This window comes from Nelusetta ayraudi, unplaced genomic scaffold (assembly GCF_046127955.1).
Source record: "Nelusetta ayraudi isolate G7.1 ecotype Tasmania unplaced genomic scaffold, CSIRO-AGI_Nayr_v1 ptg000059l, whole genome shotgun sequence".
NCBI lineage: Eukaryota > Metazoa > Chordata > Actinopteri > Tetraodontiformes > Monacanthidae > Nelusetta > Nelusetta ayraudi.
Genome location: NW_027466109.1, coordinates 1545878 through 1573288, shown reverse-complemented (window position 1 = coordinate 1573288; position 27411 = coordinate 1545878). Strand labels below are relative to the sequence as shown.

The window sequence follows — 27411 nt, the reverse complement described above, 5'->3', positions numbered from 1 at the left end:
CTATGTACTGTAATAATAATAATAATAATAATAATAATAATAATAATAATAATAATAATAATATGATCACTCAAGTACATAGTAAATAATGTAAAACGTCCCTGCGTTGGGATTGCGAAAGATTAGAGAAAACGAATCCAGCTGTTTTGGTCCACTTGGTACCCCCGCCCACATCTATTGGGTGGGTGTCAGTTTTTGGCAGCGGAGGAGAAAACGTCACGGGGCGGCACGGCAGGCACGGCACCGGCTGCGCGCTCTGACTGTCCTGAAACACGTGGCAGGGTGAGAGACAGAGAGGGAGGGAGGCGCACACACGCACACACACTCCTCCACTCTCTACCGGCCAGCCACGCACACACACACTCACACACTCAGTCAGAGCTGCTACTGCTGCTGTTGCTCCTGTGTGTGTGTGTGCCTGCTCTGCAGTGGGGACTACAGTTTGGTTCAGCTGTGTGTGAGGTTGGGACTGGGACTGTCTGGGTCTTGAGAAACGAAACCCAAGGCGTTTCTCTCGCTTCTGGTTCACATTTAGTCCAGGACTGCTGAAGACAGATGAAGATGAAGATGAAGATGAAGAAGATGATGGAGGCCAAAGTGTTTGCTGCCCTCTGCGCCCTGCTCATCATTAACTTTGGCTCAGCCGACCACGGTAGGAAGATTATCCCCCCCCCCTTTTAAGTTATGTAGTCACATATTTCTTTATTTCCTTCTTTTCAAGCCACGCGGGGCCTATTCCAAATCTACCGTAGCCAGTTCAATCAAAGTGTGTGTGTGTTTTTATGAAGTGTCATGATTCTGTTTTAACAGCATGATATAAAGTCCTGACTTGAACGAGGCTGTGTCAACATCTCACTTCCTGTTTGAGATGAGCGGTGAAGAAACCTCTCTCACAGTCTTACTCTCGCCCTGCGTGGGATTCTGACGGCTTCCACTTGTTTTGTTAAATCACTCTATTATTATTCACCATGTATTCACTTGGCGACTCACAAGTTCACTCCGACATCACAAAGCCACCGGTGGTGTCTCACCTCTCAAAGCCCTCTTTTTTGCGGCAACATCTCTCACACCCTGCCTGTCACTCCTGCCCACCTTCCCCTTTTTGTTGCCTACCTGCTGCGCACTACCCCCCCCCCACGAGTTCGTGACTCGGTGCACATAAAATAAGTCTGTTGGCATTTCGGGAAGCTACCGTGGCCGGCCAGGAGCTGTCCCGTGGTCTCCATCTCATGCAGAAAAATTCAAAGAAAAGTCGAAACGGAGCAGCATGTCCCCTGTGGGAGGACATTTATTGGCTGGAAATGAGCTAGAAAGTACACAGTGACGAATGACACCTCTGATTGCGCTCAGCAGCGGCAGCAACAGCAGCAGCAGCAGCAGGACACTGTCATTTTTACTAGGTTCATGCTAATTGGCTCACCTTTGGACCTGCCTTACAGACAGTAGCAGTAGAGCTTTCACTTATGTGCATAAATAAAGGATAAAACATTTAAATGCGTTTTTATTACATCTATAAGTCAAATCTGATGTTTTTTTCCCGCCTCTTTCCTCCGTCAACCAGACCACATCCTGTCTTCTTGCATCATAATTTGAGGCCTTTGTCTTTTAGGTCTTTTTAGCTCCATATGTTTTCATTGCCTGGTGGAATGTCTCTGAGGGAAATTAGTGTTTTGTGTTATTTGTGGAACTCGGTACAGAAAAGTGTTTTGTTTGCAGCTTCAGCCAAAAACGATTCATCGCTGCCTGATGAATCTAGTTTTTGTTTTCTTGGAGTCCCCTGGCAAACGTTGGAACTGTAGATGCACTGAGCCATAAAAAGAATTTGCATTTTTAGCAGAGGTTCAGGGTTACACGTATCTGCTCGAGGGCCGTGTGAGCAGGCCAAGGACAGCCTGCGAATCTAGAATTGACTCATAATAACACTATCACAGTCGTATCCCGTGAAGGCTGCGCTCGCTGAGCTCCGCGCAGCAGTTTTTTTCTTTAAAGAGAAAAGTAGAAAAGGAAAAAAAAACTTCTTGAGTCGAGTGGAGAGCTAGTCGACATCTGCTCGCAGGGAAATAGTTGGCGGCTCCCCTCGCTGGCAGGGTCAAGAAGTGAGCAAGAGCTACTTGTCCAGGTACACACCACCGTGTTCAGCATGAGAGATTGTGAGCAATACCTGGAGTGAGGAGTGGGCAACAGAAACAGTGGTTCTCTTCATGAATCCAGCCTGCACATGCACACGCACGCACACATGCACGCACGCACAAAGAAAGACATACTGCTCCAGCATTTGACCTATGCAACTTAAGCACAGCTGAAGTGGGGACAAGGCTGCTATTATGCAGCCAAGCGCTTGTGTCTATTTATGAGCCCTTCTGTTTTTGTATCATTTGGAGGTTAAACGGGTTTGTGTTTTTTTTTTTTTTTTTTGCATTCGTGCGTGCGTGCGCGTGTGTGCGCGCTGATGAGCTGCGTGAGTGATTGTGGAACTAATGAAAGGCATCGGGGCTGCGTGTTAGCGAGCGCTAATGACATTACGCTGTGCTGGTGTTCTGGTCTTTGTCACAGGGGCAGCAGGTAGGAACAAGGAGTCTAAAAAAAGGCCCTGAGTTTATTATTTCATCCAAGAATCAAGTGGAAGCCCGAGCCTGCCACACGCCTTGTTTCACTGGCAGGGATTCCAAATTCCCTGCTTCTCAGAACAAATTACAATTTCTTACAATCTGATTGACGCAAGGAGTGTGGAAGGAGCGTGGGTGAGTCTCCACTGAAATGCTACAGGAATAAAGAGCAGCAGAGGTGGGAAGTAATGAAGTACAAATACTTTGTGACTGCACTTAAGTAGATTCTTCAGGTATTTGTACTTTACAGATTTCTTTTTCTGATGACTTTTTACATGTTCTCTCTACATGTGTACACAAATATCTGTACTTTGTACTTCTTACATTGGAAAAAGAAAAACGTTACTTTTGTGTTTAAAAAGTTTCAAAGGTACGAATTCTGTTAAAAGTAATTCCCTTATTATTACAGTATGTAGATAATAACATTGGTTGTGGGTATTAAAAATATAATAATGGTTCGCTGGTCACTGCACAACTATTAGTGAACACAATTTGGTTGTGCTACAGTTGAAAAAGAAAATAAACTATGTAGCAAAGCAGTTAAAACTTATCCAGATCTTCACGTAAGACCTCTGGTCAGTTCAGTCCAGATTATTCTGTCAGAACTTTTTCATATTTGCGAAATTAATATTGTTTCATTGATGGCTTTTTACTTGAGTACATTTCAGAACCTGTGCTCTCTTACTTTTACTTTTACTGGAGTTTTTTTTTCTTTTTTCTTGTTTTACACAAGTATCTGTACTTTTACATCAGTACAAAACCTGTGTACTTTTGCCACCGCTGAAGAACAGGAACGGTGACCTTGGCAGGCCGGATAATGTAATACGCCGATCGCGTTTGCTCATTTCGAAGTAACAGCCCGTTGCCTGGAGCTTTCTCAGAACAACAACACACAAGCTCCTAATGTCTCCGGCGGCGGACTAATTTGACTGCGCTGTCCTCTCTCACTCTCCCTCTCTCTTCCTCGGCAGTCACAGGAGAACCCGTCGTCACCCCAACCCCGGAAGGAAGTGATGGCTCATCCGCCAAGTCGCGCCCAGCCTCCACTGTGGGCTACGACAGTCACGTTGTTACCTCGCAGCACCTGAATGACTCGGATACGGGCCCGAATCCGGGCGACACCAACAGTTTGAGTAATACCACAATGGTGGAGGAGAAGAACGGCACCGTGAAGGCAACACTAGAGGAAGACAGCGGTAACGCACCTTGCACCTGATTTTGCGGCGAATGTTTCCGTCAAGTCGACAGCAAAGCGGGGGATTTGACATGCATCAGAAACAATTATGTTTAAGAATGTGGAAGAGGTTTTTTTTGGCGCGTATTTAACTTTTTTTTCTGTTATATTTCTAAATAAAACGCAAGATGCAGTGAAATGCAGAAAATGTACCAATAATAATTTTTTTCATCAACTTTTTTTTGTTTACATGAAAGCTTGTATTTGTTCAATTGCTCCCATTATTTCCACACAAAATAATACTGAAATAAAACTAAGAAGCAACTATTGTGAAGAATAGAGACGACCTGACCAGCAGCTGGCGGGCCCCGAGTTCAAGAGCTATCTATATTTAAAGTCCTTATCTCTGTTTTTCCACTCCACAAGTGGGTCAGAGAAGAGGTGGTAGGATCAAAGTTATGACACAAACAAAGTCTAGTTTACACTCCACAAACAAAATAAGAGGAATTGCAACTCTAATACTCCACAAACTCCCCCCCCCCCCCCCCCAACAATGCACAGAGAAGCGTTTTGCTAGGCAGGAATCAGGCAGTTGAAGAGGAGGGAAGTGATTTATACTGTGTGGCTTCTCACAAGGGGATGAGAAAGCTAGAAGTGAAATATTCTCCACACGCGCGCACACACACGCGCACACACAACTTTTTTTGTGCGTCAAAGTGTCTAATGCCAGATAGTGGCTTGCACTTCCTGTGGTTTCTCGTAGGTGTGTGGAAAGGATTTTAAGTACAACAACACTTATTAATGCTTAGGATTTTTTTTTAAAACTGCAGTTGAAAGTGATCCAACATCCATGCAAGTTTTGATGATACTCCACTTTTCTGATTGGAAATAAGACTAGATAGATAATATAAATAGGTGTTGTATGATGCAACTTTTTGGTGCATTGAGATATACCTTAAAGCAGTGTTTTTCAACCTTTTTTGAGCCACGGCACATTTTTTACATTGGAAAAATCCCATGGCAAACCACCAACCCAAGATATTAGAAAATTACACTTTTTTGCCTAATAGTGACAATATAGTCACTTTCTATAGTAATTAATTTAGACTCACTCAGTGTGAAACCGTGGCTTGTTTAGATGCACAAAGCTGATAACCTGGGAGGAAAATAGGCTCACATTCCTTTTAAAGCACAGCCACTTCACAATGGATTGTTATTATTTTAGACCATCCATCCATCCATTTTCAATGCCCAATTAAGTGAAATTGGACATTGAAATCGGTCATTATCTCATGGTATATACACCTGTGTGCCACGGCACAGTGGTTGAAAAACACTGTGTTAAAGGAACATTTTTAAAACCCATTCAAATAAAACTAAAAAATTTCACATAGTTTAGCCAGAATATATTTATAGTTTTTTAGCCTCTTGCTCCTCTTGGTTCTTAATACAATGACAGTCTGATGTTCCCGGTGTGTTTTAAATTCCAATGCTTTGGTGCTGATGTTGCCCACTCCTACCTGCAGGTTCCAACATTGTCAATACCTCAGTGACGGCCACTCCGGAACCCAACGTGACGCAGCCGTCGCCTCCAAGTCCTCCGGCCGCGAGCAACACCTCGACCACTGGCGTCCCCCTCAACAGCTCCAGCACCGTCAATCAGCCAGACCACAGCGACCGGCTGAACGTCGCGGTGACCGCCGCGCCGTCCGCGAACGCATCCACCGACTCCGGCAATCACATGAAAGCGAACTTGTCCACCGAGGTGACGTCACCAGAGCCACCGAAGATGGAACCCACCACTGCCGCTGCCACCAATGCTAGCACCACTGTTCCCCCCGCCTCCTCGCCCGCTGCCACCACTAGCACAACTATCACCACCACCAAGAGCTCCACCACTCAGATCTCAGCCACGAAATCCGCATCACCAACACCTTTACATAGCACCTCGCAGACGATGGGACCCCATCAGGGTCAGACCACCGCCCGGCCCAGCAGCACCACCACTCAGGGCAAAGGTCACGCAGCCAGCCCCTCCCAGCTCAACGTCAACGGTGAGGACGGTAAGTCTTCAGTTTATCTTTTATCGCTCATCCTGTTTTTTTTTCAAGTACTTTTTCTTTTGTTTAGTTGAGTCAGTGCACGAGTACGGACAGAGCTGCAAGTGTGTCAGCTTAGCGACAAAAGCGTCGCTGTTCTTTGTTTCTCGCACAAGGCAGCCCAGCATAAACACACGCACACACGCACGCACACATACACGCTCCAACGTCTGCCTGAAGCTGCGCCGCCGCCGCGAATCACAATCAGGCCTCTGTTTTGGAAAAAGCAGCCACGGGACTCGGCGACTCAAGATTGATTTGCTTTCTTTCTCTGACCGTCTCGCACTCTGTCACTCTGCCCTCCGTGATTTATGCACCCATAGTTTATACATCTCCACTTAACCGCAGCCAAAGGACTTTTTTTGCGGGGATCGCAGGACTCCCTCCTCTGGTCAACCCTTCCTGCTTGAATATAGTTATTAACATATGAAGTTTCCTTCGGCTGCTAACCGCGGTGTTATTGGCCCGTGCTTTATTGGCAGCTCGCCTCTTTCCATTAGCCGCAGGAAGAAGAGGGAGGGCCTTTCGATGCGCCGCAGCTCTCACTTTCGGAGAGGCCGCCTTCGCAAAACAGCCTCCCGTAGCAACTTCCATATACAGACATGCAACACAAGACGCACAAATTCCTCCAGCGAAGGAAAAATTCCAAACACAGAGACTTAGCAGAATTCTCAAGAGCGAGGATGACGAACATTGTGAAACTAAAATATACAAGACTTTTTTTTTTCTTTTCTTTTGCACACGTTATAAAAACGTCATAGATCTTTATACAAATGAAGCCTCTTGCACAGCACAGGGATCATGTACATGTTGCCTCCCTTGTTTGACATTTCTGTATACAATCAGCACTCGACATGCTGCTGCTGCTGCTGGCTCTATATTTAGCTCTGGTAACGACTGTAAATAACCCCTGAAGAAGCTGTATTTCTTCTGTTTGCACCAGGTGAGGCTGAAGCAAAAGTTGACACTCTCGGAGAAAAATACTCCAGTGCCCAACACTCAATTCTTCATGACTTCTCCCAAATGAAAAAGTCATCAGTGAGAAATCTGTTAGGAATCGCATCCCGCAAAGCTCCACCTTTAGCACAATATTGTCTTCTTAATGATCAACATGCACGAGTCAGGGAACATGGACTAGTCTTAACCTTGTCTTGGCTCCATTCGACTGGATAAAAGAGTCTCTTTGGCCCCAAAAATGGACAGCCAGCACATCAGCTGACATGATATCATAACAGCTTGTAACACACACCAACTGGCTCTAAATGTCCAACTGAAAAACATACAGAAACGTCCACATTGTTCTTAGTATGCGGCCATATCTTCACTGCTCACAGTGGTTTTACTGATATTTGCTCTTTTGCTGTAGAAACATTTGCAGGCTAGACAGCTATTGTTCTTGTTATTGTTCTCCAAAATATAATCAGTAATTCACGCCACATTTTTTAAGTCCTAGTAAGACAGGATGGAAATGGGGCAATAAAAACACATTTTTGAGTGAAGGTCTGTTTATTTGAGCTGCCTTGTGTTTAAAGTGAGACAAAAGGCCTTCCTGTGTTTGTGTTCCAGCCAAGAAGATGCCCGATTCCCCGACATTAGACCCCCTGCTGGCCGCCCTGGTGTCGGCCTTCATCATCGCAGCTGTCATCATCATTCTCCTCCTTTTCCTCAAACTGCGCAAGAGGGGCAATCAACCTGAGTTTCGCAGACTGCAGGACCTGCCCATGGTGAGAGCAGCTCAACTCTTTCTACAACTCTTTTTTTAAATTATTATTGGTTTTGTCTGCACAGTTCAGGATGCTAAGTAGTGCACAACCAAGCCCAGTCTCTAAAATAGATGGGACTCGGTATAAAGACAATCTGCTCAGTGTTCTGCCTTTTGATGGCGCCGTCACAGTTGGAAACGGGGACAACATAAGACCTGGTTGGTTTTCAAAACCCTTCAGTAGCACTTGTTTTGAAATTGCTTCGCTTGAATTTTCCACAAGTAAACAACCGTGGCGGTGATTTCCCCGCCTGGCGGAAATCATGTTCTTATGTGCGCAAAGGAAACAGTGGTAACGTGACACAAAATTTAGCGAGTCGGCCTTGAAGCCAAAAAGGAAGACACAACACGACTGCTTTATCAATTATCTCAAAAGATTTTTCCAAATGACACGGAAACTAAATATTGAGGTTTACCAGAGCAGTTGATAACTCAGATAATGAACTCATTAACATAGGCTTTTTTGTGTTGTGACTCGCTCTTGTGATTGTGTTCTAGGACGACATGATGGAGGACACACCTTTGTCAATGTACAGCTACTGAAGGAGGTGGGATTGAGGTATTTTTGGCACCAAACTGCTCCCGGTGAAATCGCGCGGCCGCTCCGGCGGCCGTGAAAACCAAGCCTCTACCTGAATTAGTACCAAACAGATGGATTTCAGGGAAGTAGCAAACTGCAAATTTCCAAACTGCTCCCATGGAAGGACGCGGCTGAACCTGTGACGGACCACAAATAAAGAGATCAGCAATGTGGGGCTCATTATGGCTGCTCCGATCCGATCTGTGATGAGAGACTGCAAGCTTGAAATTTTCCTGTTGATCTTTCGGAGCATTGGGAGTCCTTTAATTTATTGTCTTTAGTTTGCCTGAATTGTCTGCGTGGATGATTCCCACCTGGACTCGGATTCAACTGGACTCTTACGAGGAGACGTCGGTCTCTTTTTCCCCACAACAAAAACACAGAATAGCTGATGATAATAAAAAAAAGGGGGGTCTGGGTGACAATGTAATTATTCCATTAGCGACAGAACAAATGGCCTTCTTATCGTGTTAAAGAGTTTGCACTTTACTTCCTTGCAGGTAAAAGAAAAAGAAAATTGAGAAATATTTTGTTTTTTACATATATATGAGGAAGCAGTGTGTGCAGGCATTGATTTATGTGTTTGTGTGTGCGGTGGGTTCAATCGGATTTTTTCAGTTTTTGTCAGTCTGCCTGCAACTTTTTTGCCCCTTTGTTTAAAAATCCATTGCATTGTGTGTTGTTGTATTTCTCCCCCGGTGGGTCTACAGTCTGAGGCCTTACACAGTACAGCAGCAACTCCCCCTTATCTTGCTGCGTCGATCAATGCAGATTTTACCAGGCGTGTCTTTTGTCTAAGTCACACGCCCCCGGGGTCCAGGCAGCTGCAGCGACTTGCCTGAGTTTGAAGACCCAGCCTGGTGTATAATGCTTATCGTCGTTCCAACTCGATCATTCAGCGAAAGGCCAGGAGAGACTGTCGACGGCGGTCTCGCACAGTGTTAGCTTTGTCCTGTCTATTGTAAATACTACTGATGATTACATCGTGCAGACGAAGTGGCTGAAAACTCTTGATCTTTGTGACGCGAGTCACTGCAGAACGTGTGCAGGTTCCAACAAGACGGAGCCTTCCGTTTTGTAATGTTGTTCGTATATGGAGCAGAATGCTTGTGAAAGTGAAAATTCCCTTGAGAGCGGACGGCTGCGTTTTGCATAATTTAATTTTTCTGTCAGATAATAGATATTACAAAACACAAAATTGTCTCAGTGAAGGTAGTCGGGGTTAGTCGAGCCCCTATGTTGGGTACCAGGCTGGCCTTTTCCTCCTGTCGTACCTCATCAGTTCATTCAGTTTTGACACCCAATGCATCTGTTTTTTCTTAAGAAAACTACAACTATATTGAAGCTCAATCAATGCTAATTACTGGACTTTTTTTTAATTTTATTAAAGATATCTTAAAGCCCGTTCAGTTTTCTCCACGTTTGATATCTGTGATTTGCAGGCTGCCCTAAGACAAGACCAGCACTGTGAAAGAAGCAAACGTACACACAGAAAAAAAGTGAATGTGCTTTCTTTCAGCAGGCTTTTATTGGTGCGGACAGCGCAGAAAGCATTTTCTTTACAATGAATGAATCAAGCACAAATGAGCAAAAAAATAAGAGGAAGAAGGCTGTGATTCATGAGTCATGATGTGGCCACAATGAGAAAATAAAGGCGGCCGTTCACTGGATTTCTCTTTACAAAAATACCAGCTGTACAAAGAGATTGTGTTCGAGACGGATTGGAATAAAAATACAAACCTTCAGCTCTGTGCCATCCTCTGTGGGGTCTGTCATTAGAAAAATCGAGACTTGAAATGAGTCTGTGGTCGAATTGGACATCCGAACCCACACCCACCCACCCACCTAAACCCCCTGAGATGCCTGTCAGCCTGCCCGGCGCTATGCAGCGGGGGCGTTTGGATGCCAAACCAAGGCACAGCGTGAGTCATGTCACATGACTTGGCAGCGCCGAAGGACTTCTGAGCTTTGGCAATACCCCGATAACGCTCATTGATTTTTTTGTTTTTCTCTTCCACTTCTTCTGTAACCTTAGCCACACTGCCAGGAACCTAAACCTCATCCCTCATCAGACTGCTGCTGGATCCAAGAGTGCATTAAGCCATGCCCAACAACCCATTAAAAAGCCATTACAGTGCCACGCTGAAAGGCTGCAGCTGATGCCTAACTTGCCATCAATGCGGCCTAAGTTTCAAAAATAATTCCCAAATGCATAGATAACTTTCGGGTGTGGCATATTGACACAATGAAGAAAAAAAGAGAGTGCTGTCAGTGCATCACTGGAAAGGTCGGAAGAGTAAATTTACAACCAAAGTGTACAGTGTCCAAATGTCAAAATATATTAAATCAATCAGCCAACTTTTATTAAAGTGCCAAATCACATCCAAAGGCGTCTCAAAGTGTTTTGTAAATTATTATTATAAGATCCCTTATGTATATTTCATGGATAATTCAACATAACACTGTTTGTTTTTTAATAGTGGGCATAGACGTATAGCAAAGTAATAATGGACTATATTAAAGTAAAGACAATTACTTTTACGCTAAACAGTTCCTGTGCAGCCGTGCACAAACATGAATGCGTGGCTGGCTAATCCAGTCAACAAGAAGCTGGAGGGCAACACGCCCTTTTTGCCCTGGATGGCATAATGGCACTTGTTCTGTGAATACAAAGATTATTTTTCTCCCCCTATTGTCTATTCAGCTGAGTTTTGTGTTAAGATCCTTTAAGTTTTCTGCCTGAACCAAAACTCTGGTGATTGAACAGGCCAAAGACAACAGCAGCCATGATTTATCATGACGGCTTATTTAGACTCAGAATAGACCAAATGAGAGGGTTTCTTCCATTCTGGAGAATGAAAACCTTCCCAGCAGGTTTATCCAGTGGAAACCTTGAGGACTCGGGCTGAATACAAAAAGCTGCTTTGCTCTCACGGTGCCCGACGATCTGCCGTCATTAAAAACCCGTTTTCTGCAAGAAGAACTCTCATGAGAATTTGGGGCTTTTTTTTCTGAACAGCTGCCCATCTCCTCCATTTGCTCCCAGCGTTCTGCCCGTCTGTGCATGTGGAGGCAGTTAACTGCAGATCATTTCAAACGCACTCTGCGGCTATCGCTGCTCTCAGCAGATTGTACGCTCCTGAAATGTCTTTAGTCTGGCGCAGATGTCAACGGCCAGCCGGAGCAGAAACAAGGCTTTAATGAATAGTGTTCCATGCAGTGATCAAAGCCACAGCGAAAGGTCTGGATCTTCTGGTGGTTTGTCTCGGAGTGCCGTGGTTAAAAAGTGGGTGTGTCACATGGGACGGCAGTCTGAGCAGTAATGAGAGCAACGACTGAAAATCAATTTGAATAACAGAAGAAAATGAAAAAAGAGAGTCAGGATTAGACCGTTAACCACTGCAGCATCTTCTCGATTTGTTTTGAGGCGTTTTTAAAAAATAGCATGAGTCACAGTTTCACGTTTAACATTAATAACACGAAGTAGGTGGAGTTGATTATACAAGTATGTGTTTCCGTTGCCATGTTTTGGCAACTTTTGTTTACTTTAACCTGGCAGTACAGGAAACCATACAGTTTGCGACATCATTCTTCTTTCTGCTTTAGTTCTTAGAACAGTGACAATAAAGCACAACTAGTCCACTACAGGCTGGTAAACTGAGAGAGTAAAAAAAACACTTTAAATTTGAAGACACCAATGCTACTGCGTTAGAGATCATTAAGACTCAGGTCTGATCCAAAATCTGGGTTCAAAACATCAAGGAGGCGGCTGTTGGCGTCGTCGTCGTCGTCATCCAGATCGGATCCAGAAACAGCGAAGTCGCTTTGTCTCGACTGCCTGCCCAGATGTGCTCGCGGCCGCTGATGAAGAGCTGGCAGAGACACAGAGCGGAGAGCAGAACCACCGGTTGGTTACTCTGTTTGTCTCCTTGTGTGATTACACAGGAAGACGTGCAAATGCTTTTCCATAACAACCAAGTGTGTGTGTGTGTGTGTGTGTGTGTGTGCGTGTGTGTGTGTGTGTGTGTGTGTTTGTGTGTACAATTGTCAAATTAGCAGCACTTTATTGGCCCAAATCACTCTGGGAAACAGTTAGCGCTGATCGTAATCTCTTCCCAGAACACAGACCTTGTGTTACAGTAAATCTCAGGGGCGAGCAGCGCACACATGTGGCTGCACACCAAGTTTCCCAAGAACACGGCTCGCTTTGCCGAGACTCTCGGAGAGGAAATGGCAGCTTTACTGCTTGATCTGCCAATGGAAGAGCACAGCGTGTTTGCAGAAGAGCGGCCGTCCTCTCCCGTGTGATTCCCGCAAACATTTCAGAGAATGTGAAAAAAACGCCCGCTTGAATATCAAATCGTAAAGCTGAACTCTCCCTTTTGATGACCGTCGTGCTGACATGGCAGGCACAGATCGGCGCTCCCCCGACGCCTCGGCAGAAACACTGGACTGCAGCAGAGCAAGGGCAGAGCCAGATGTGTGGGGGAGGGACGGGAAGGGGAAAACTACACGTCCCATCTTGCTTTAGCTGTCATCAGCCTGTGCCCATCTGGTGCTCTGTGTAAATAATCTCTCTTTCTCAGCCGGTAAGCATGGGATCCGGTTGTAAAAAAAGAAAACAACCCAACTCTAATCTTGTCTACGTGACGAGTTAGAAACAGTGACACAACGGTAAAACACGTCAGACTTATGACTCAGCACGACCACAGAGCTCGGGCTGCTTCGAGAGCAGCAGCGCTTTGACAGTCAGGAGATGATGTTCACGCTCACCACGATCTCTGTCATCCAGCCAGGACAGCTCATCTGAGCTAATCTCGTCCAGGCTCGGGGTCGGGCTCAAGTCTTCGGAGTCAGAGTCGACCGCTTCCGCTCTGACGTCGCCACCACCGCCACTCAGAGGAAGTGGTGAGCTCCCTGAGTGAATGAAAATGGTGGAAAAAAACATTGTTAAAGAGCTCAATTCTACAATGTTTGTGTGTGTGTGTGCGCGTGCGTGTGGAGGTGGACCTGCCTGGTGTTTGCTCCCATTTCTGCAGGAGACGTTTTCTGCCGTCTTCCTTCAGCTCCGATACGACTGTTCTGTCATTTACAGAAACAACTTAATTACAAAAGACCCACAAAAAAAATTAACTAGCACACTGACGAGAAGGCGCACAAAACTGACGCGACAGGACACACGTACCTGATCCTGCGGACCTCCTCTTGTGTGCGAGAATACTGAGACACGGTGTTCGCCAGCTGAGTACAGTGGGTCCTGTAGCTCTCCGCCAGCTCCTCCAGAGTCTGGACGCCAGAAAGTCAAGTTAAACAAAGCAAACGCCAATTAGATATGATAATGGATATTTCTGGTGTCAAAATTGCGATATTGATGTCAAAAAACACTTTTTGGGTTGTGATTGTTTTTTCGATAAATAAAAATCACAAGGCACACGTGGCCGTTAATATAGCGTTCCGAGCTACTTGCGCCACACAACCAGGCTCGACAAGACTTCTGTGTACCTTGCAGCTGCGCTCATAGTGCCTGCTGGTCTCTCTGGCCTCCGCCTGCAGGACAGACACGTCCTCCTCTTGCCTCTCTGTGAGGAGGTGAGCAGAAGAGCAGACGTCAACAAACACCGTGCACGCCTCGCCGTCGTGGGGGGAAACGCTGGAGCTTCGGGGTGCATCTGTGCAGCATCAAGCAACAGGCTCGATGTGCGAAGGTGCGTGCGGCTCACTTAGCAGCGTCCTCAGCTGGCTGACGTCACTCCGCAGGTGTTCCAGCTCCTCCCTGCACAGCTTTGAGCCAAAACTGTGAGAAAGGAAACAAAACCGTCAGATGGCACGGCGCTGTGACGCAGACTTTTTTTTGTTTCCTCAAAGCGGCCGAGATGTGAAGCTGGACCTTCACCAGTTCAGTCAGCAGTTCCCCGCCAAAGCCCCATCCCCGTCGCACCTCTCCTCCAGGTTGCCTAGCGACATTGCTGTGGTGATGTGTCCCCGCAGACTGCTCAGTTCACGTCCAACTTCCCGCTTCCAGTTCTCCATACGTCTCTCTGTTCCCGGACCTTGACTCAGCTCGTGCCGGTCTCTGTCCCTCTCCCGCAGCCTGTTCACCTCCTCTGTAAAAGAGGGAAAAAGGGAAACAAAAAAAAACAAAAAACAAAGCCCAGATTTAAATAATCAAGATTCAGATGCATTTGCAGCCATGTGAACTAAATCAAATCATTTATAATTCTCGTCAATTAGATGCATATCATCCCTTGGATGTTTTTCAGGCAGCAGAACAGAGAGCTTCATCCTCAACTGAACTTCAAACAGTGGCAAGGCAGCCCGTGTACAATTGTGTTTTCATGTGGTAAGACGTGGCGACACGGTATTTTAGTCTTTGCCACTGTGGCCTCACAGCAAGAGGGTCTCAGGTTCGAGCCGCCGGGGCTTTTTTGTGCCGAGTTTGCCTTTTCTGGGTTCTCCAGCTTCCTCCCACAGTCCAAAAAGATGCGCATGAGGCACACTAGGAACTAGGAACTGTAAATTGGCCGTAGGAGTGAGTGTGTACGGTTGTTTGTCTTTCTATGTGGCCCTGCCATCAACTGGCGACTTGTCCGGGGTGTGACCCCGCCTTCCACCGAAGACAGCTGGGACTGAATTCAGCACTCGGCGGTAATAGAAAATAGATTGACGGATGGTTGGTTTGATCTGTTGAAGCTTCTTCGCCAAACCAGTGTGCACACGGTGTGCAACAAAAGCCACAGCAGACAAAGGAGAAAGAGTGTGGTAAGACACTCTTGAGACACACACATTGAGACATATAGATTTACCTGCACACCCACACACATTGTGCAAACAATTTCTGCAAAACATTCTACTGGCTGCATCAGCACCCAGCCTTGTTTGCTTAAATCAGCTATGTACTATATGCTGTATCTGTTACAATTTAATAGTGTTGTATTAAAGAATATAGGAACTGAATTTTATGAACTGCAAATGAATGGCATCAACTAATAACTGGAAATTGCAACAAAACATCTGAGCAAACCAAACTATTCCACATATTGAGTCAGGCCTGTGGTGAATCTGACGTAAAAAGAATAGAAAAAAAAACATTAATGAAGATGTGTTGTTGATGCAGTGACCCAGCAAAAGTTTAAACACTAGAGTGGCTGATTGATTACCTTGCAGGATCTGGATTTGACATTTCTGAGACCGCCGCTCCTTCTCGACATCATGGAGTCTCTGCGTGAGAGACTCGATTGTCTGTGAAAACAAAAAGGGAAAAAAAGAACTTTAGTGCTTAGTAGCTCTACAGTGTATCCACAACTGAGACACCAAATACTGGGACTAGCACACCTGGCTTTTGTAAACAAATAATAATGGCGCACCTGGCTCTGTATCTGAAGCTGAGACTGGATCACAGCCAGGTGGGCGCACTGAACACCCGGGGAGAGCGACGTGGAGGACTGTCTGGCGGCCGGGAAGGTGGGATGGTTTAGTTGTGACTCATTGATCCTCTCCCCCACAGCAAACAAATCTGCAGAGTATTGTAATCACAAGAGAGGGCTGATGACAAGAAGGTCGAAAAACAAATTCCAGCAATCACTTCAAACCACTGGCACCCTATCAGCACAGGGCGAAAGTCACATAAACACACAGTTTTGTTTCAAATACTTTGACTAACAAGCACTTTACCCACCGTCTCCTTCCGCAGATTTCTCAGGCAACTTCAGTCTCTCCTGAGGACATGGCAAAAACATCATGTCACAATTTTCAAAACTAGTACAAAACAATTTAAAAAACAAACAAACAAACAAACAAAAAAATCAAGAAAATCGGCCGGTTATAGATGTTATGGAGCAATACTGCCATCTACAGATGAGGTAAATAATGACAAGACACAGAAAACTCATCTCTCTGCTGGTTTTATACAAACACGCTTCTTTTCAGAGACACTTTTGGACTTTAAACCTATGGTCATGTTTACTTGAAACAACGAAACTTTATATAAAGCAGCAACACTGAAAAATGAACTCACCTTTATCTTTGCGAGGCTGCCTTCTGTCCCGGACAGGATAGTGCTCAGCTGGTTACACCAACTCATGTCCGACACCTAACTTTAAATAAATAAATAAATAAATAAATAAATAAATAAATGAATGAATGAATGAATGAATGAATGAATGAATGAATATGAATGAATGAATGAATGAATGAATGATGAATGAAAAATAAAATAAAATAAAATAAAAAAGGTTCGGTCGTTAGGTTTTGTCAGTTACAAGAAAGTGTAATTTCTTCGACCAAAAACACTATAGCCGTGTTGTTTTGCGGTTAAATGACATGAGAATCAGCGGTCAGATAATGGCAAGTAACCTGATCGGAATGGAATCTGGAACCGAACCTGGACTCGTGTGGTCGTTCACTGCGGTAATAAACAAAACCGACACCTTGAAGGAGATTAAATTACCACTGCGAGTGACAAGCTGCCTCTGATAGAAAATCGGTAAGACAAAGTACCACAACATGCTCCTTATCTGATAAGGCGAACAGCTTATCTAAAATGTGGGTGTGATCGCAAGATGTTCGAGTATAAAGCTATGGAAATATTGAGCATTTGCCGTTCGGACAAACGCAACGGCAGATGCTCAGCTAGTTTTAGTTAGCAACACTTGGTGGTGCCTTCTTCCCTGCGCATCTTTGCTGTAGCCGACTCCTCTAGCACTGCAAACACTGTGTCAAGTTGCCGTGAACAACGGAACATGTTTGTAGGGAGAGCTGTTGTTATTATTTTCGCTGGGTAATAATATACTCACAGTGGGGACAGCAGGACGGCAACGCAACAGTTTTTAAATCCCGAAGCATCTGATGGCAACGTGATGACGTCAGGCGAGGCTTTCTGGGTACTGTAGTAAAATGGCTGGCTACGATACCGTCAGATTTCTGAAGTTGTTGGGATTTTTTTTCTTTTTTTTTTTTTGCACCATATTCAAATTTATTATAATCCAGAGTAAAACTGTGCATATTTTCCTGATAATGTAATATATCACAATATTAATACGACATGACAAAAAAAATGAACAAGCGACATCGACTTTGCCGCATACAACTCTGACGCCCATTCATTCGGTGAACTCCATATCCCATAATCCGCTGGTTTGCGTTGTGAGCGCAACCATGGCGGCTCCAGCAAACGAAGTGCAATGGACAACAGGATCTCTTGAGAGTTGTTTAACAAAATTTGGATTTGAGGTGTACCCATTAAAGGTATCGTGGCAGCAATTTAAACCAAATGGACGACTCTATCAGCAGTGTGTTCGATTCAACCGTATGTTATTAGTTAACTAACAGTAACAGTAGAACAGTAGAAAGTTGCACCATAGCACTGTTAAGTACGTCGTGTATTATACATCCATGTGTGGCAAGGCGCAGAGGGCGCGGGCGGCTTCGAACCCCAGACTCCCGGGTTATAGCCATGCGCGCTTAACCATTCGGCCAATTAGCCAGGGTACATGATCTATTGGAGGCATAGTGACAGGACCGCCACTGTCACACGTGTTTTAATTGTTTTTCCCATGAGGTAAAATCCCACGCTTGTAATATAAATAAATATACACACTTCCCCGCCCGCTGCATGGTAACCTTCTGGAATGTCCTTTAGAAAGTCTCCTTTTTGACATTGACCTTTTTTCATTCAAACTTTGCGTCTCCTCAGGTTGGCTGGTATAACTCCATGCTGCCTGCCACTTTGCACCTGCCGTACCAAGATGACTGCCTGGCCGTCGTCGTCCTCAGCACCCCTTCCATGTTTGAAGAAGCCTTTCTGCCCTTCATGGAGGAGAATGGTTGCCAGGGCCTGACAGATCCGATAGATCAGTGCGTCAGGCATCATATGTCCGCTGCTGTTGAAAAGGTGAGTCTGTGGTGCCCCAACAACAGAGCAGCGCTCGATGATTTCTGCATCTATTAAACGGTTTATTCCGTCTAACGCACACATTGATGCTGTTGGTTGTCCAGAAGTTGCAAAGTACACCATGATTGGCCTCATGTGGCATCACTTCACCTTCACCTAGTTGATGGAACTATTTTCCCCCACTGTGTAGTGTTTTCCAGGACAGGATGTGGATGTCAGGTACGACTTTGAGCTGTTCCCCAACAGGAAGCCAAAGTTCTTGGCCCAGACTGCTGCCCACGTGTCTGGTGGTGCATTCTACTATCAACAGTCGAACGTTGAAGACCATCCCTGGACTAAAAAAGTATGTCATGCATTCATTAAAATGTTACAAATATACAGCGTGTGTTTCTTAAACTCTCTTTCTGTCTTCCTACTCCTCCAATACTAGATGTTTGGAGTGTGCGTGCATCCGAGGTTCGGGGGCTGGTTTGCCATCAGAGCCCTGATGGTGTTTAGAGGCGTGACGGTCGGCTCCGAGATGGTTCAGCCTCTCCCTCCAGACTGCGTCCCTACCAGAGAGGACAGAATACATTTGCTGGAGGCTTTCAACTACCACTGGCAGGTACTGGACCATGGTGCGCAGATGCTAGGGATGCCAAACCGTTTGATGCTAGGCACTGCTGCACAGGTGACCTTTAGATGAGAGACACACCGCCTGAGAGGGTCTGCTTGTGTGTCATTCGTCGCCACCTGGAGCGACTTCCAGGTGTTTGTTAGATCTGTGAGATGAACTGATAGTAGAATGGTTGCTTGTTCCATAATTCATATACATATATAAATGCATTGTAATTTTAAAGTAAGCCGAAACCAAGACATTTTAATCCTAAGAAAACAGAACATATCTATGTGTTACCTTCACTGTCTGTTCAAAACATTTCTTGTGTCAAAGACAATTCAATACATTTCTGGCAGCTGGTTAATTGTATTTGAATTAAAGACAACTAAACTTGTTTTGTGTCCGCAGGACTGGAGCTACAGAGACATCATTCCTCCTGTCCAGACCTACTCTCTGAAACAAAGAGACTACTTTGCAACACTTCCTGCTCGGCGCTTTGATCTACTCGAATCTTGGGGATTTCTGGCAAAGGAGAAGGATCAGGCTGCTGAGGGCTTGGACTCAGATCACCACCTTAATGGGCATGGCTGAGAGAAACAGAATGGAAAAAAAGCCTCAGGGAGAGTTTTGCCCACTTTCCCTGTAGACAAACCGATGCTGCTCGTAAAAAGCCTTGAGTAACCTTTTGATGAACCCACATTGGGATGCTGGTCTATTGCTATTAAGCTTTTGGGGGAAATCTGTTTTAAGGTTGTTACACTTTCTGTTGTCTTGCAGAACGATGTTGTGCTTTGCACTCCAGGGGCCAAATGCTGATTGTTAGCAGGTCGACCGGCATTTAAAAAAAAAACCCTCCGTCAACCCTCTAATTTCAGTGGGAAAGCAGCTTATTATTGATATTTTTTGATGACTCTTTATACTGCTGTCAAAGGTTTGACATGCAAAATGCACAATTTTCTAAAAGTCACAAGTTTAGCGGACTTCACTCCTTCAGTACTCTGTAAACAGATGGCTAAATATGTTTGTTTTTTTTGAAGATCTTTAAAGGTTTGTGGAAAAATGAGTCCTTGTTTGATTTCTGCGTGCGCAAAAATGAACACTACAATGCATGGAGAGCTAAAATGCTGCTGTTAATTGTTTTACCGCGGTGCGTGGTTCTGTCCTCTCTGTCACTACATCCTGGTCATCTGACAATGCAGGAATAAAGGCTCTCGTATGTGTCGACCCATTGTGTTTCGGTGTCCCACAAATTTCTGTTGTCGAACTTGTGTCGTCCATTTTGTCCGTCTTTGAGCTCTATTGTGCTGTCCATCAGTCCTCTAGTTGACCTGACACTGAGCCCGATGCATTATAGATGCCAGCTCCCGGCCACCTACACTCTTGTGCAGCCTCCTGACAGACATGACTACTTTCAACTGTGACTGACCCTGCGGTGCTGCTGCAGCGTCACCTCGGACAGCAGCCCAACTCCGGACACAGGCACCTTTACTGCTGCGCTTTATTTTTTTTCTTCTTTTCACCCTCAAACTGAAAAATTAACACCCGAAAGCTGCGCTAAATAACAAGGCAGTGGGTGGTTTGACTGTTTCACAGTCTGCAAGGGCAACGAACACGGTTGTATCAGCAGTTCTGCATGGGGAAAAAGTGCACGCAGGTCAGAAATATCGCTGCACCTCTAGATGTCCCTGTTCTCTCAGAAACCCAGAGTCAGGTGGCGTCGCGGTTGAACTCCGAGGCACCGACAAAACCTCAAACTCTCGCTGGAGTCGAGAGCAGACTGCAGGTAACTGGCTCCGCATTATGAATTCTCCAATCTACCCACTGAAAGCAGCCTCGTGTGGGTTATGTAACTGATCTTGCATTGATATAATTTTTGCATCGGCTGTCTGGCTGCTGCCTGCGCCCAGTGGGACTTTTTCCCCCACCGAGGTGTCTATTGCTTCGCCTTCTCACGCAGCACCCCCTCCCTTCCTCCCCGCACCCCTTCTCTCTCTCTCTCTCTCTCTCTCTCTCTCTCTCGCTCCCACTGCGTCCCTCTCCTCACCCCATTCTCCCTCCCATTTTACTCTATCTGTGTACTGAATCAGCATTTCAGAGCAGTATGCCGCAGGCCTGCAGAGAGGCAGTCCATGGACTTAATTGTGCTCCCTCAGATACACAATCCACCTCCAATTTGCTTCCCCTTTTCTCTCTGTCACTCCATAAAGTGGCTTATTTCAGCGGCAGTGAAGGCCTGTCAGCGCCACAAGCCTAAATTATTAATAATTCTTAATTTCCCACCAGCGTTTATATGAAATTGGACAGTTACATGCAGATTTAGGTCCTAAAAGCAGAACTGCGTAAATAAAAGATGGTTTACTGAACCTCGTTGTGCAAAGCTTGACTGTGTCCTAAACATAAACCTTTGCAAGCAAAATGAACAGTAAATAAAGTGAGGCAATGGAGAAAGTTTTTTACTTTTCATTTTCATTGGTTGTTTTTTGCATCTCTGCGTCACTGCTTTGGCATCTCTTTGGAAATAAAAGCATGTTTTTTTTTTTGCATGAATCTGACACCTGATTTGGCCTTCGCCCAAAGACGGTTGGGATTGGCTGCAGCAGCGACCTGCAGGGGAAGCACTTGTAATAAATGTCACCAAACAAAGCGAATGTGGCACCTTTAGGGGGCGGCCGGCTAACAGTTCCTCTGGGTTTTGCTGCAGGTTTTGTCCCCCGAGGGCACCGAAGCGTGACCCACCCAACTGTAGCTGGGAGAGCTGTGCTGCACTGCACTGCACTGCACTCCCCCTGCTGAACATTTAGGTTGCATGTCAGAGAAACAGAGCAATAAGGCGGAAGAAGTCAGGGAGAGTGATAAAAGGGGATGCCCCGAATGATTCAGCTCCCCACCCTCCCCTTTTTCCCCCTCTCGGTTTGATGTCCTGCAGGACTCTGTGGTGCAGCAGTGCTGCTGCCGAGCTCTGTTTGTTTGTTTGTTTGCTTATTCATTTATTTGCTAGTTCTGTCTGTTGGAAAAATAATAGACTTTAAATCATAGACCATTTCACATTCAACATTCTTCTGCATGGTGATGTGCAAAATTATTCTTTTAGTCTTTGGATTTTTCTGATATTTTGCCAAATCTTCAATATATCACAGTAGGAACTTATCTCCCTGCAAAGGCTTTTTAATCTAATAACAATGAAAAAAAAAATAACACTGCATAGATGCTTCTCATAAAATACAAAGTTAGCGTCATCCAAAATGTATATGCTGGATGATACGGGCTTGAGGTTGACTGGCTGCTGCAAAATAACTAAAAAAAATCCAAAACCTGGACCTAAGTGATGACAAAAAAATTCTCACAAAAACGAGAATAATCAGGCACTGACATAGTTGCAGGCAGAAAGAGAGACAGACAGAGAAAGAGAGAGAGAGAGAGAGAGAGAGAGGGAGAGAGAGAGGGAGAGAAAAGAAGAGAACGAGATAGAGGGAAAAAAGGGACGAGTGGTGTTTCATGAGTTGTGGATCAGTGAAGCGGCGTTATCCGCCCACAGACATCAGTTAACAAGGAGAGAGGGGAAAGGCCAGCAGCACAGCAGAAACAGAGGAGGAACTGAGTGGGGAGAGAAAGAGAGAAACAGCCAGAGAATATTTGATTTAATATGCGACTGCAAGTGTTAAAATAAAGTGAAAATGTGACTGAATTAATAAGATACGTGATAAAGACCTGTGTAAAAAAAACAAAAACAAAAAAGAACTCAACATTGCTTTTTCTGTTCTTACTCTGACACAAAGTTTTGCAGTTTTTCTTTCACCACGCTTCTTTCTTTACTCTGCACGTGTGTTTCCAGGGGTTTAATACTTTTTTTTTTTCTGAAACCTTCTACTTATCTTTTCTCTTGGATTTGCATAATTAACAAGACCTCTCACCTCAAAATTCTGCCTACGGTTAGAATTCCCTCTTGCACCATCCGGAGCATGCAGGAGGCCAAGTGATGGAACTGTGAGCGGTCACTTCAGGACAGCGGCGTCTGGTGGGAAACAGGAGCGTTTATCAGGTAGAGTTCTGCAGGATGAACTTATGATTGGGCCTTTTGAAATCAAGGACATCATCGGAAGTCCTGCATCATCACCAAGATATATACTAAATTTTCAGGAAGACAGACCAAACCAATATAATGAATCCTGCGCTTGAAATTTCTTTAGCATTGAAGACTGCATGCAAGCTAAGATTTAATTCACTATACTTGCAGTAATGGTGCAACAACCTCTTGGCTGCAAGATCCAGAGTGTCTCAATATATCAACATCTTCCACATTGGTGAACTAAGTGTTCTGGTGATTTCCATGTAAAGTCATTATTTGACACATTATTGTGCTTCTGAATCTGGAAAGAGCTGCTCCTGGCCCTCTCAGGAGGACGTTCACCTGACTCCCCAACGTCTCCGCCGTGAACCGCCGGCTTGAAAGAGCAGCGTGACAGACAGGAGAGCAGGATTAGCATAAGATAAGGTTTCCATTACATAATACCAGCTTTCAGATTAGCTTCATTTTCCCGAGAAGGCGACACCTTGAGAGGAACCGCCTTGTCACAAAAGACATCTAGCGGACAGGCCGCCTTATCGGACCCTGCCGGCCACTTTTGTTTCCTCTGGTTTTGCAAGGTAACACAGAAAGTTCCCGTCAAGGAAGAGGATGCTTTAGAGGAGCAAGTTACAACCTGTGTGGTTTACTGAGGTCTGTGACTTTGGGGGCACAGGTGATGAGAGCAATTAGTAGAAGAAAAGAGTGTGTCAAAATTGATCCAAGTAGCAAAACTCTTGAGATCAGATACAATCTGATATCAGAAAGTGTTTTTTAACTGTGCTATGGAAGGACTGTGATTAAAACCCTCCCTTGTGCAACCAAATCCGTGGATTCAATATTTCATTCATTATTTGGAGACCTGCCCTTTTTTTGTACTCTCTTTAATGGGGGTACATTAAACTGACCATCGAGCCTGAAAATAATGAATAAGCTCATAATGATGATTGGAAATAACTCCTGCCGAAACGTCCAACTTGCCCAAAACCCTGGGTGCTAACATCTGCCCAAACACATCAAAATGTTAATTTATTGCTTAGTTTCTGAGAAATGAAACACTGACGGGGGCTTCTTGTTACTTCCTGCCTCCGAGTGAATGATTGCACTGCACAGTCAGACCTGCCATCCCCTTGGATTCGAGCTAAAGGCTCCTATATGCTCCCGCAGCGCGGGCTAATTTATAGCTATGCATTAAGTATTACATCACAGCCGTCGATGAGCCCAAACTAAATCTGCCACTTATGTCAGATTAGGTGCTCTGGCTTTAAGCCACATCCTCCTCCTGGGTTTGTTCTTGGTGTGTTGCTCTTTCATTCGCTGCGTTTTTCTGCTCTCGCTTGGGCGACGATTCCTGGGGGAGACGCTTGATCACAGAGCTGCTCATCTCACCTACAGCTTGACAAAAGCAGAGGGGTTCGTTGTGTGTCGTTACTACTGTCTCTGTTTCCGAGTAGGTATGAGTGGACCCGACACAAGTGTCTTGCATAAATGCACACCTATGTCAACGCTGACGAAGGGACTGTTTAACTCTGGCATGGCTCGTCTGCTGCACATAAACAGCTTTATTGATTTAATGTCTGTAACATTAAAAGAGATCTGTTGCCTTTAAACGGGGAAGAAAATACATGTTGCTTTTCATTCTTTTCCGATGAAGTCATAAAAAAATTAATCACAATATTGCTCTGAGCGAGGGGTCTGTTTTAATCTGGTAGAAGAAAGACATGAGATCAAGTGGGGCTTCAGAAAAGAAGACTTAACATTAACAGTCATAGCAATGTGTTTTCTAAAAAAAAAAAAAAAAAGCATCCAAGCAGAGTGAAGGCGAGAGCTTATTTTTCAGAAGTATTAAGAGCTGTTTGTCAGGGAATCGCCCACATCATTACAGATCTTGCATTTTCCTATTGCAGTGCTGCGGTTTTCTGCAGGTTTTTTTTTTTAACTGCAGATACTTCCTAATGCACTTCTCACATTTCTCATCTCCCTTCTGTGCATCGCAGCCACAGCGAGCGTGCAGCTCACCTTATAGAGAGATAGAGATGCGCACGTGCGCGCTGTTAAGTGCGTTTTAAATCCCCCTGAAATGAAGTAAGTACCTCTCCTGCGGGCGGCTTGACACGGTGCAACGACTGAGTCGGTTCGGGCCCCCTCAGGATGCGTATAATCTGGTCCGAGATGGCGGTTTTAGTGGTGGCATTAGAGTGAAAAACGGCTGGTAATGGAGAGGGTCAGAGGTCGGAGTGCTGCCGCCTGAGAAGAAAACGCTAAAATATTCACAGGCTGATGGTGGAAATCCACCCCCGGAGAAGGCGAGACGAGGCGGAGGCCTCTGATTTCAGACCCTGGAGCAGCCCGGCGAACCCGACATCCACGGCTCACAGCCGATAGGTGTTAACGGGAGAACGGACAAATTCATTAAGCTCAGATTGACCTGCTGTGACGCGCAATTTAGTTCCAGTCGGGCACCATCGGGACAGAGGGAATTAGCATTTTAAATTGGGACAATTATAGGCCGGTCCTTGTGTGTCCTCGTGCGCGGGTGTGCATGTCCACGTATGTGTATGTGTGTGTGTGCGAGTGCGTGTGTCTCGGGTGTGTTAATGGCAACGCACTCTCTTTCAACTCGTTTCCTCGAGTAAAAACTCCGCAGCCGTGGTTTTTAGCTCGCTTAAAAAAAAAAAATAAAAAAAAAAAACATGGACACAACACGGCGCTCTCCTCCCACGCCTCGGCGCTCTCCGTCTAAATAGAGGCGCTGGTGCCGATCACAGCTGGAGAGAGCACTTCAGTGTGACTCCGCACTGGAATACACTCTGGCCCCACTCCTACATTTAGCTGACGGGGTTCGGCGAAACGGTTTGCTTGGCACAAGCGGCAAAATCGCAGCTTGTCTCCGATACGATGATTCTCGCAGCTGGACTGTGGACACGTGGGCGTTTTGGAAGCGGTGGCTCATCCCAGATAGGCAGATGTATAACTCGTACTGGGTATCCGTCCGGGGGGAAATATAAAGCTCATAGAAAACATTTGGAGTGGTGCTTTGCAAAATCAGCCTTGTGCAGTCATTGGGTGCCTCTGTGTGTCACAATCAGAGCTGACCAATCGGGTCTTTTTTTTTTTTTTTTATCAATGTTGGCAGCGTCTACCTTTTTGGCTGCAAATCAATTCAGACTGGAGATTTTTTTTTTTTCAAGATGGATCGGCCTGATTAGAATCTTCCACTGCGGATGAGCTTGTGGACAGTGATAGCTAGCGAGCGTTAAAAGAAATTGAGCTCGGCTGGTGATTGGTGGCCTTGAACTTTTAACAACATTTAAACCCCTCATGGACAAGCATGCACGTACACACACACAAAAACGTTGACGTGCACACGCGTGCTGCATTCGGGCTGAGTCAGGCTACAGCAGGGAGAAACATGTTTCAGCTCTCCCTTCATCCCTTGTTCTCTCTCACTCCTTCGCAAACACACACACAAACACACACACACACACACACACACACACACACACAAACACAGTGCAGTTATGTCAGATCAATAGCAATGCATCTTTGGAAGGGAGGGAGGCCCGTGTGGAGGAGAGGAAACACGTATTGAATCATATCTCTCCCTGTCTTTCCTCTGTTGTATCGATCCAGAAATGGCAGCTCCTAGTAGCTGCCGCCTCTGGTGGAATATCTGACCCCGCCTTGTTTATTTTTATTTCATTTTTAACAAAGAGTCTCACTTTGTCCAACCTCTGACCTCGCCCTCCCACTTCCCTCTCGTGTCAATTAAAGAAAGTTCTAAATACGCAGGTGTCTCGCCACTGCCTGAATTCACCAACAATGCCGGCAAATTCAGCAACAGCAGTTTGTTGTTTCATTAGAATATATTAGATTCAGGGTTTGTATCAAGACCACGGACTGTGCGAGGGTTAGACACCCTTCCAAAGTGGAGGGCACGGTTTGCATTCAAGACGAGTCGCGCAGATATTAATGACTGCGCGGCTTCTGTTTGTTTACATCTCCAGAGTCAAACCAAACGGCTTTTTGAAAACATAATCAGGGGAAAAAAATAACTTCCATGACCCGAAAATGGCCCCATCACTTCAAATGGAAAGCAGAGTGAGAATCGCTCCCCCGTTCGACGAAGTGGGAGAGAGCGGCGAGAACCGGGAGGATGTGGAGGAGATACGGCGAGACCTCATTTGAGGCAACAGCCGAGCGAGCGACGTGCGCGCTCGCCGTGGCTCCTCCTTAGCGTGTGCACGTGTGACAGTGTGTGTACGTGAGCGTGTGAGTCAGGCCTGATCTGAGAAGCCCCTGGGAGGCTTAAGTAGGGAAACAGCAGAGATTGAGGTGGGGAATTCTCATCAAAAAACGTCCAAATCAGGAAAGGTGTCAACAAGAGCCACCCTGCAGGGGGACTGAAGGGGGACTGAAGGGGAATGGTGACGTTTCAGCCCACTGCGTGAGCATGTGCGTGAGGATGTGTTCCAGTCTGTTTGTAAGGTGGTTCAATTGAACAAGTGATGGGCACGAGGCCTGGAGCTGCAGCAGAAGTGAAGCGAAAGGTGGAAAAAAGCAAGAAGAGTAGCAGGACTTACTGCGCGATTACTGGAGTTTGATGATGATGATGATGATGATGATGATGATGATGATGG

General features: G+C 45.5%; 3 protein-coding genes across 6 annotated transcripts; 2 read left to right on the top strand and 1 right to left on the bottom strand.

Moving 5' to 3' along the window:
- The first annotated feature begins 276 nt into the window (after positions 1-276).
- Positions 277-10603, top strand: LOC142897332 (uncharacterized). 3 transcript variants are annotated; one of them, XM_076039574.1, is made up of 7 exons: positions 281-652; positions 3578-3635; positions 3669-3802; positions 5307-5843; positions 7446-7603; positions 8140-8200; positions 10257-10603. In XM_076039574.1, exons 1-6 carry the CDS (start codon positions 556-558, stop codon positions 8182-8184), a joined length of 1029 nt encoding a protein of 342 aa, XP_075895689.1. In that variant the 5' UTR covers positions 281-555; the 3' UTR covers positions 8185-8200; positions 10257-10603. The 3 variants fall into 3 exon arrangements, with proteins under 3 accessions (XP_075895690.1, XP_075895689.1, XP_075895688.1); XM_076039575.1 differs by lacking the exon at positions 10257-10603 and having other exon boundaries at positions 277-652; positions 5307-5834; positions 8140-9966; XM_076039573.1 differs by lacking the exon at positions 10257-10603 and having other exon boundaries at positions 283-652; positions 8140-9966.
- Positions 10604-11929: 1326 nt separating this feature from the next.
- On the bottom strand, positions 11930-17149 carry LOC142897331 (uncharacterized). Of its 2 annotated transcripts, none has more exons than XM_076039571.1 (12): positions 17014-17149; positions 16236-16314; positions 15897-15936; positions 15586-15734; positions 15379-15460; positions 14160-14325; positions 13942-14015; positions 13724-13800; positions 13407-13507; positions 13232-13303; positions 12995-13134; positions 11930-12093 (listed from the first exon to the last, which is right to left on the bottom strand). In XM_076039571.1, the coding sequence occupies exons 2-12, from the start codon at positions 16299-16301 to the stop codon at positions 11930-11932; spliced, it is 1131 nt and encodes a 376-aa protein (XP_075895686.1). In that variant the 5' UTR covers positions 16302-16314; positions 17014-17149. The 2 variants fall into 2 exon arrangements, with proteins under 2 accessions (XP_075895686.1, XP_075895687.1); XM_076039572.1 differs by lacking the exon at positions 17014-17149 and adding an exon at positions 16602-16816.
- A 196-nt stretch (positions 17150-17345) lies between these two features.
- mmachc (metabolism of cobalamin associated C) lies at positions 17346-19941 on the top strand. Its single transcript, XM_076039223.1, has 5 exons — positions 17346-17464; positions 17913-18110; positions 18301-18453; positions 18541-18714; positions 19117-19941. The coding sequence occupies exons 1-5, from the start codon at positions 17375-17377 to the stop codon at positions 19297-19299; spliced, it is 798 nt and encodes a 265-aa protein (XP_075895338.1). The 5' UTR covers positions 17346-17374; the 3' UTR covers positions 19300-19941.
- The last annotated feature ends 7470 nt before the right edge of the window (positions 19942-27411 follow it).